General features: G+C 30.1%; 1 protein-coding gene across 1 annotated transcript in view; it reads left to right on the top strand.

Annotated features, from left to right (window-relative positions):
* The first annotated feature begins 1,783 nt into the window (after positions 1–1,783).
* Positions 1,784–11,341, top strand: part of LOC112682920 — a 68,949-nt gene continuing 59,391 nt past the window's right edge. The window contains exon 1 of the mRNA XM_025553734.1: positions 1,784–1,862. Coding sequence (XP_025409519.1) covers positions 1,784–1,862 — 79 coding nt within the window. The remainder of the gene's footprint in view (positions 1,863–11,341) is intronic.

Below are 11,341 nucleotides of genomic sequence, written 5' to 3'. Positions count from 1 at the left end.
GATTGAACCGAAGTATTTGAACTTTGGTATGTTCTTCGTAGCATTTGGATGTATTTAAACCAATGATAAATATAATACCATTTTAATGAAATGATTTTAAAAGAAGGTCTGTGTAATATAATTGTATTGCATTGAATATCTATTGAAAAAAAAAAAAAATCGAAAAATGAAAACTGCATGAAGTTCTAATTGGGTCTCGATCTCCGATGTAATGAGATATACACAAACATTGATGAACATCTACTATCTACTATCATAGAAAAAATAATTGCTATTTTAAAATAAAAATATTTTTTTTCACGTCCAAAATCTGCAATTCAGATTATAAAGTACAACGAAAAACATTAAAAAAATTATAAGATTAATCACTTTTAATTTATGATTTTAATATTATATATTCAACATGGATATTATTTGAATACTTCTAAAAATGTTTTATGAAAATGTACTACTATCTATAACATTCTATAAAAGCTGAAAATACAAAATGTAAAATTTGAAAACCCAAGGGACGGACGAATTCAATAACTCATTTTCGAGTTGAAGTGACTAAAATTACATTGAAAGTAAGTAAATTGTCCATTTTTCGATTTATAGTAGTTTTCAAGTCCGATCGGGTCTTCATATAATTTATTGGGCGAACGTATTAAAATGAATAAAATCACCGTATTTTTTTTATTTTTTTTTTTTGTATTAAAATCGAGAAAAAAAATCCAAATCATAATGTATGTAAAACCAAAAATTATAAACTAACACACAGTTATCCGTAACTTTTTTTTTTATAGATGTACTTAACAATTCTCGGTTTATGCATCTGTAGACGGAAACATTTTCGTTTTCGATGTAGATCGAATACTTAAAACACAATATTTCCCATCGAAATATCGCCAAAACCGTGTTTGCGTTCGGAAAATTGAATCACATGGCATGGAATAACATTCGTCGTCTTTCCATCGCAGGACCGAGAAAACCGGACTCGGAGTTGAGAAGCGACGTGACAATGTGTTGTCGATAACGGAACGGAACGTATGCACGTGATCGCTCTTTAGCAGCGACCTGGGGATAGCTATAAGACCTGCCCGAATAAAATTTACAAATGCGACAGTAAACTTGGTGCCGAGAATAAACCGTGAAAAGCGTAGCAGTAAACCGTGTTAGCTGCATAGGAAGATCAAATATTAAACCTTCTGTTATTGCGGTGGTAAAATGTGCTCGTGCGGCCGACGCGGACGATCAACGACGGTACGGCGTTTAATATTTCAATGGGGAAAAAAAAAAAAAAATAAAAAATAAACAAATAAAATCTGTAAAAGGGTACAACAAAAGTATGTATAAATATATACGAAAATGACGCGCGTACACAAAGGGTAAAAAGATGTTTTAATTCAAACGTCCCGGTGGACGACGGAACGCGCGGGGAGGGATGCGAATCCAGGGCCGGGAATATCGCGGCCGTACGGGGCACGATCACGGCGGTTTGTGGAGGTTGTGCGCACCACGTGGACACCGCACCGAACCGGAACGTCGGCATTGGCGAAGGCGTCCCATCCCTGCGCCGCCGCCGCCACTACCGCCACCGCCACTGCCGCCGCACCGTCACCGCCACCGCCGACCGCGACGACAGTCACCGCTACCGACGCCGACGACGCGCTCGGTCGCCGTCGGCATACGCACACTGATACGCTCACGTCGCCGTCGAGCGACCGTCAAACGACCGAGCGGCATTCTTGTCCGGACACCGGAGATCATCCCCGCCTGAGAGGACGCTGCTTCTTCAGCCACCATGGTCCGGCCACCGGTGGCCACCGAGATGCTCCTGACCCTGTACACGTTCTCCTGCGCGTGCACCATCGCGCTGGACGGTGAGTAGACCAGCACGAATATCGTATTTATTTATTTTCCATTTTTGTTGTGGTTGTCGTTCCCGGCGTTTCGTTATCGTTGCGAAGTGCCCATAACGCCATGGAAATTGACGGAAGAGTAGAAAAAAATTTAAAAAAAAAAAAAAATTAAAAAAATTAAAAATTCGAAAAAAAAACCTTTATCCGTATACTGTGTTATGTACTCCTGCACCCAAACCGTAGACGTTTACGCGTTTCCGGTTTCGTTGTTCCCGGAACGTTTGCCCTGCCTTTCGATTCTTGCCCGGAACCATAAACATTTACGTTCGGCTTTAATGGATACTCTAGTGTAAACCTTTATACTTCTGAACACCGATGAAAACGTCAAATGCGCCCGGTTTTCGTCCTTCCTTAATACATGTTCGATTTCATCTCACCTCCTCCATCCGGTTACCTATATTATTTTGCTTAACATATTTTAAATTAAAAATTAAAATTAAACTTTTCTTAAATTTTGCTTCCTCTAGACGGACTTCGTATTTCGGCCGCTTCGCCTATCCGAGTTTATTTCTATAATTATTTTATATTCCAATTACGGTGTTTTGTCAACGGAAACATTGGAATATGAATGGTGCTTTTGGACGAAAAACATTTTTACTCGGTCGCTTACTGAGAATATTCAAATCCGATGTCAGTCTTATGTGTTTGGATGCGATTGTTGTGAGCACCGATTACTTGAGCAATACGAATATTTACGTATTTTTATTAATTTTGGTTATGCGGCGTGAATTCGACAGGTATATATATTTTATGGCAATTACTAGACCGTTATTAATTGAAATAAATTTTTGTCGAAACTAATTGTTGGTCAATTCAATATAACACCGGCCACTGCAAAAATATTAAACACTTAATATAAGTTAAGAATTATTTCATAGTTTTTCATCCAAATTCTTGTTGATTTTTTTACTACTTTAAGAAGTTATAGAATAAACAAATTTTAGTTGAATACGAAAACGCATTTTAAAATGTCACTAACGCAAAATCATAAAAATATCCAAACACTGCCTCCAAACTTTGAACATTATTATTTATATTTTGTTACGTTATGGAATAAGCTGCTCGCTTAACTAACATAATCGTATATCTAATTCGTTTTCAAAATATCGTGTGTCTTGTCTTGTGAACGAAGTATCATAAATTTCGGTGTACGGACGTAAATAAAAATAAAAATTATATATATATATATATATATATCTATGCATGCACATTCTCGCCAGACAAATCACGAAAAATATGTGAAAAACATTGCGATTGTACGCCGTTGAATCGAATATGGATTTGTATACGGATGAAGGTTGGTTCGCGTTCAGGTTTAATAATACTATTGCTACGATACGGGTATACTATGAAACCGTATTGAAGTGTACCAATACGCAGAATGTAATACACGCGTTGCTTTTTTTTTAAGCTGTAAGATTTCATAAACGCTACACAATTTAAAGCGAATACGGTTCTAAGTTTTTGCTAAGGGTAAAGATGAAAACTCGCGATCATTCGCGTCGAATAATAAACAGTCTTTTTTTATTTATATATATATTTTTTTTGTGTATGGATAGGGGTGAGATGCGGCCAAGGATCTCTAGGGATAATTTCAAAGGGACGACGGAGATATTTATTATTTAGCCATTTTGTGTTGCGTTAAGTCGTAAATTTAAATCAGAAAGCCGACGTTATTCGAAGTTAATTTGTGTTGAGAAAAAATACCTCTGTGACCTATGCGACATTTGTTGAGTCATAAACGCGTTCAGTAAAAATATACACCTGCAAGTGTCACTTTTACTGCCTTTGTATACCTTTGTTATTCATCCAATTTTATGTAAGATGTGAAAAAATTGAAATTTACGGTTTATACATTCAATATTTCAACGTTTAATAACTACCGTTTTAAAATTATTTATATGAGAACATACCTAAACAAAATGAGCTCTCAAAAAAATAAGTATTACCTAACTATAACTACTTGTATACTTGTAATAAAATATAAATTATTGATTGAAATATTTCCAGATTATAAATTACAAATTAATTTATATTAATGAGGACTGATTATTATAGAGGCTTGGATACAATAAAATATATATTTTTTTTTATATTAAGGTAAAAATATTTAAAAAAAGGCGAAAAAATTAATTTATTTTTAAGGTTTTATTTCTTTATTATTAATACCTTTATTTTTATTTATTAAGTTTTCAAATTTTGTTTTTAATATTTTAGAATAACTAAATGATTTTTATTTTTTATTAAAAGTTTGAAGTTATTGAAAAATCATATTGGTGTTTATACATAATATGGAATGAAAACCATAAAAATGGCTTAAAAAAATATTTTGTTATACTAACTTATAATAATAATAATACTAATAATAATGACCTACGTCGTAATAAATAATTTTTGGAAATTTGATTAAAAATGCATGTCATTAAATATGTAATAAAAACAAAAAAAAAGTGGCCTTCATATTAAAACGTATACGTAATAGATTGAATATAATTAAATATGAAATAAAAAAAAATATATATAACTGTCTTACAAAATTGAATAAAAAAGTTATTTAAAAAATTGTTCAATTTATAGACTTTGTTAGAAAACTGGCATAATTTTCATCAACACATTTCCTCTAGAATATAAGTAATAATCCATAATATAATTTATAATGCTCAATCACTTTATCAGGATTTGAGTACTCACTTTATCTTTACCATCATAGAATTTATATTATTTGCAAATTTACTAAACAGCAGTGTGTAATTATGACGGAGAAAACTCATGCATTTTCCATAGTCTAGAGCAGTGGTTTTCAATCTTTTTTGTTTGACGACACCCTAATTTGGATCTATAAAAATGGCGACACACTTGAAAATATTAATGGATTTTATTATTATTGGAAATTTTATTTAAAAATTTAAAACTTAAAAAAAAGTCTTAATTTCTTGATTGAAATTAAAAAGTTTAAAGAAAGTTTTATGAAAAACAGTATTAGTTCTTAAATATGCAGGCCTACATAGGTCTTCGATTCATGGGCAAATGGTTAATAAACTTTCGCGTAATTTACTGTCAATATTTTTTTTGCTTTTTGTTATTTCTAATATCGAATATGCTGATTCAGACATGTACGATGTTGAAAAGAATACGAAATTTTTAATTCTTATTATTCCTGTGTATTGAATTTACAGAGAAATTCGAAATGAATCATTTTGAGACATATAAAATTTAGATTTTAACGTTATATTTTATGATATTTCTAAAAAATAAAAATCAATAAAAATATCATTATAATTTTTTTTTATATGCGGCTTTTATTATTTCATCATAATTCCGTAATAATATACGTTCATACTTTGAAAGCTTATAATTTTAATTAATAATATTTTGGTGACACACTCCAAAGTAATACGTGACACACTAGTATGTCGCGACACACCGGTTGAGAACCACGGGTCTAGAGCTTAGCTATTCCAAAGCCAACACATCATCAAAATATAATTACGTCTTTTATAAAGCCTTACACATATTATAAAAAAGAACAATGAGACCTATATTATGCGGGTATTTTTGTATAAATTACAAATTATTATATTTTTGGACTGGTTTAACGTCTTCCACCTCACGTTAATCGGCACTTTGGTAAAATGAGCCACTAAATAGGTAATTTAATAGAAACATGTGGACTGCCCTACTCTAGAAAAATGATATAGAAATTTTGCCACTGCTAAAGAATATTTTGAACTTCAGTAACTGTCCATATAATATTTCATTAATTAATAGTTTTCGATATTATCTTCTTAATTAAGTATCCATTTATTTGTTATCATGTATCTAAAAATCTATTAATAAGTTATAATGACCAATGCTTCCGAGGACTTCTCAAAAAATAAAATATATATTCTTTTAAAATAATAATAAAACCTATTTCGAATTAATATATTTAAAACTTTGTTATTTAAGGAATAAGTAAAATACGGACATTATTTTTCAAATATCGGTAAATGTACTGCATTCCGTAGAGTAAATATTTTTACTTACCTGCTATCTACGATTCTATAATTTTACTATGAAAATAAAAACCGACTCTAATCACTCCACAAGAAATTACTGCGGTTCAACAAAATTAATAAATAACTAGATAAACTAAATCTTGACCGTCGTATCAAAGTCCAAAGAGTTTTTCATGTACAACCGTTGTGCACTTCCACACCCTGGATAGGTTGATTACTCACTGATTGTCCTGTTGGTTTCGCGTATAATCCCTGATCTACCAAAATCCTTTTAATACGTGTCGCAGTTGCCTGGCCGAATAATCGCAGACGTATTAGTTGAATGGCTACAAGATGCCAACAACGACATATCGGTCTGCGGTACCCCACTCATTTTGCGAAAATATTATTGTGAACTTGGTAACGGAATGAAAAAACATTCTAAAGCTATAGTCAAATGAAATTCGTTAAACAGTGTTGGCAAGAAGTGATCAAAGTTTAATGAACAAAATGTATTATATACACCCAACCTAACGTATGTCCATCCCTGTTAGAAAAGAAAAAAGTAATAATAATAACGAACAATATGTATTATACGTAAATAATATACTCGTATACACTCGGTATCGCGCATTTCCAGTCTCGTTAGAGATCAGCGTAAAAAATAAATAAATAATAATAATAACGCATCTGATGTAGGTACTCGGAAATCTATATTCCATTTTGTCGTACAAGTATTTTTTTTTCTTCAAATAATCATAATCAACATGTATTGTGACATGACGAACGAGAGAAATAAAATCAAGTCTAGAATAGTTTACATATAAAACAGTCTAATTACAATATTATACGCACGAACTAAACAAAACGCAAAAGCTTCTGGCCGTTTAAAATTGATCATGAATGGTTTGTTTTACACGACCCTTATTCAGTTTAATCTAATATTTCGTTAACATTCATTTATACTTATCGTCCGGTATTAATATTAGAAATACACAACACTCGCACAATATTCTATTGGTGAAGCATGATGTGCTTGCGTTATCCATGTATAGTTTCACTGTAGTAGCTCTTTTGAACATTCTAATAATTGCTGATGTACATTAAGCGCTTGCAAGTATTATTAATAATAGTTTAATATTATGGTAAAATTTAATATTAGAATATTGTAAACAAATATTTTTCACAAAATTATTGATTTATTATTGGGCATCTGAAAAACGTGTTCTAGCATGTGTTGAAAGCACAGGTGGAGTTCGTACAAACCGTATTGAATGATTTTTGAATGTTTTGTACTTTCCATTTACACAATTGAATAATAATTATAAAAATAATCTAGGACATTGACTGCGCACCTGAATATTCACGCCATTTACGCTTAACTACCCTTAATTATATGATTTAAAATGTATATGATCTTATCTCGTGCATCTCATAATTTTCCGGTTTATAGCTGATAGTTTTGATATTTTTTATGTTTATTCATTTAACATAATACTAAAAACGATTATAGACGGGTAAAAAAAAACGTTTATTTTAACTGCATTGTTCTACGGTGGCATTAACCATTTTTACGTTCATCCGAACGAAAAAAAAAATATTACAAATATTCTAGTTCTCGTATTATAAGATATTTAAAAAAATTATTATATTAGTTAGTTGTATTTCTTATTTTGAAAACTGTTATTATTTTTGTACAGCTATATTTAAGTTCTATAAAAAAAATTATTAGAATCTTCTTTGGAGAATTCTATTATAGCTTCGTAAATTAATTATTTCTTATGCGAATTATATTCGAATTGATAGCGAATTGCTATTTAACCTTTTTCCTAGAAACATTCACATTAATAATTAGTTAAACTTTAAGTTTCTCATTTATATTTCTAGTAGATTACCTCTATGAGAATATTCGATAAATATGTATTCGTATATTTCAAATATTTGCATCTAGAAGCTTTTTTCTATATTATGTATTGTTACGGCTGCTTTATGCAAGTCTAACACTTCTCCGTTTTTTAGCTAAATCAGCTCGTTTGCCTAATATATTATTGTACGACGGGGGGGGGGGGATATACAGCTCACGACATGAACGGTTAATTATAATGCGTAGAACAACATTTGACAAATTACCATCTAAGCACGAGTAACTTATAATCCTAAAAATATTAAGTACGTCATGACGTGTTATACGTGTCATCTCCGCCTATCATTCGGACCACCATTGTTTAACGTATTGGCCTAATAATCAAGTGTACCTAAATTAAATGAGATACATTTAATTTACTATATTTTATAATTAAGTAATATACAGGATTGTGTTGTTCATTTGATAACTATATATTTTACGAAATTGACGAGTCCTTGGAGTCCCGCGAAAGGGTTATAAATATTAATTAGAGAACTTTAGAATATCTAATGCAGAGATAGTTTAGCCAGCTATATCGCTGGGATTTCATTAGATAACTCTATCAGCGGACATTCGCTATTCTTAATGAATACTGAAAAGTCATGTTACAGTACCTATGCATTTTTTTTATCGCATTTCCATAATTTTTATTGTTTTCTTTATTTTTGTTTTGCGATTATGTAATTTTTATAAATCATTTTCACATCATTACCAGAAGTGTTTTTCATTTTAAACAAGATGTAAAAGTACTATATTATATAGTATTATTTCTATATATCAGTGGCGGATCTCGGGGGGAGGGGGTATAGGTAGTTCAACACCCACTTGAGAATTTCGTCACCATTATATATTTTGCTTAATACTTAATATTTTATATTGGTATATTGGTAGAAGATTTTTAAAACTAACATCATTTGCATATATATATATATTATAACATAAAGGGAAAGTTGAAACCGATGACATTTTTAAATTTGAAATCCACCCCCTCCCATTATAGCTAAGATATATCTATCATTGTTATATAAACTATGAGATACTAAAAATACATAACTAGAATTTCATTCTATTATTTTTAATCGATTCTCAATAGTCAATAATTCAATAAAATATTCTTTTATATTTAATTTTAATTGATTTTAGGATTAAAATAATATGAAACATTAAACAAAATTTACTCAGGTATTATAACAGTTGAGATGTGATACATTGCTTTTAGTGAGATGTCCAATACAGCTTGAAATTTTCTGGTATGAAGCTTCTAAAGGAGAACACGTCTTAGTTTCATTTTTCTCATATTTCATTAAAAATATATAAAAATTACTCAAAGACTAAAAATTTTGAAAAATTTTAATCAAATTGTTTTGTTTTGTAATTTGTCTATTAATGAAACATTATATTATAACTAAATTCAATAATTGTACACTATAAAACTTTTTTAAAAAATATCACAATCATTAACGTTAGTAGACAAAATAAATAATATTACATTATAATTATATTATATTATTATTATGAATTATAATAATAAATAATACTATAAAGTTTAATAACACGTATCATTGTTTGATACTTCTCTATTTTTTATGCTTATTGATACAAAATGAATTTCTGTTTTAATCATAACGTTATAGATAGCATTTCCAACTATGATTTAAACAGTAATATATACTATCATCACTCTGAAATCTTGACATAAACTCGGAATGAACTTTCTAGACAGGCAATTTGTTTACTGGTGTAGAATAATGGTTAAATGAGGATTCAATGCAAATAACAACCAAAATTCAAATACTAATTTTGTAATTATGTCTCCAAATGTATTATAGTTCATATGCATACACAAATAATTATACATGTATATATGACAGGCTAATGCTCCATCAATTAAAATAATTGTAACCGAAAAATCATCGAAGTATTATGACTCCAATTTCATACAAGAATGCCCGCATTATTTTTCCCCATTATACTGACTATTGACTACCATTAAAATCAGTTAAGAATGAATTTGTAAACGAAAAACAATTTTTACAATAATTAATGCTTTTGGTTGGGATTCGATACCTTTTAATTAATTTAACTTAAGTGTTTAAATAAATAGTTCAAATTTCTCGATTGACGTAGCTGAAATGTTATCATTAAAGCTATGGAAATTTCTCTTGGCTTCACTGAATACACCCATATTTCATCTGCTTTTATCAATGAGCTCACACTACGATCCGTTAATGCTTTATGCTCCTTTGCGATTCGCAACAACTTTCTATCAAATTATAGAACTACCTTCAGTAGTATTATCAAGTTACTGAATTACTTATATACTATAACATGTTCGGAGTGTAAATTGTTGCTGAAATCATTATTCACAATGTTATTTTAATAATTTTTGGAACATTAGAAGAACATATAATAATTTAGGTTCGTTCTTCAGTTGATTGTTTCAATATTTTAACTTTTAAGGAACCTACACGCTGTTAACATTACTGTTTGGTGCTTTTATCATATAATATGAATTGGTCACTAATTGATGAACAACATAATAATAATAGTGATTATATTAATTTGGTTTAATTTTTTTTTTTTTTTTACTGACTTGTATAAAACGTATAAAAAGAAATCAAATATTTTATTTTTTGAAATCAAAAATAATGTCCAATTTTTATCAATTAAATATTTGTTTATATAAATTTTGCATTTAATTTTTCTTTCATTAAGAAAACAAAATATTATCAAAATGTGGCACACTATAAAATTTTCTATTTAGGAATATGTCACTGTCAAAGGGTATAAATAAATATATCTCCGGCATCAACGTTTAGGAATAAAATGGTATTTTTTTCTTTTCTTCGTTATACTTTAATTTAAGTTGACGTCTACCTTCGTCCTACATTGACAATATAATCCAATTTGCGTTTAATTATAATTATTGTTTTATCAAGTAATATCTCGATACAATCGAATTACTTGTGTATTTTTTAACTCGGTAATCGAGAAGAAAGTGTCTTTCTTTTATTTCCGGTAAAATGTTATTTACATGTTTATTTGTGTCATCTTGGTAAAATAATCCTCTTTTCGAAAATACCGCCAGACCTTGGAATAAAAGCAATGACGAGTAGTGAAAATAGCGGAAATGGGATGTCTAGATGAATTCTCTGTGAGTGACATGAATTGTATGGTTGGACGATAAGTATGAGTAATACATGCAGTAAAATGAAAAAAAAGGAGATAAACTTTAAATATTGGAAACAAGTTAAATAAGTGGCTACTATTGTGTATGTGTAAAAGTGTAGAATTGGCGATAAACACGTGTGTTCGGTTCACAAGGAAACGACAATGGATAAAATTGATATGATTTCGGTACGCACATCGTACACACACACATACCACATATATTTGCCCATTATAGTCAACCCGAAGTCAGTTTATAATAAATTTCAGTCCTTTTTTCACACACGTTATTACTTACAATATTATAACTCGTGACACGGCAAAATATCATAACAACATAGTTCAACTGTATTTGTGTTACCCATCGTCGATTAACTATCTCGTATACT

Source organism: Sipha flava, unplaced genomic scaffold (genome assembly GCF_003268045.1).
Source record: "Sipha flava isolate LNK unplaced genomic scaffold, YSA_version1 0_pilon_pilon, whole genome shotgun sequence".
Taxonomy (NCBI): Eukaryota; Metazoa; Arthropoda; class Insecta; order Hemiptera; family Aphididae; genus Sipha; species Sipha flava.
This window is presented reverse-complemented; position numbering and strand designations above follow the sequence as displayed.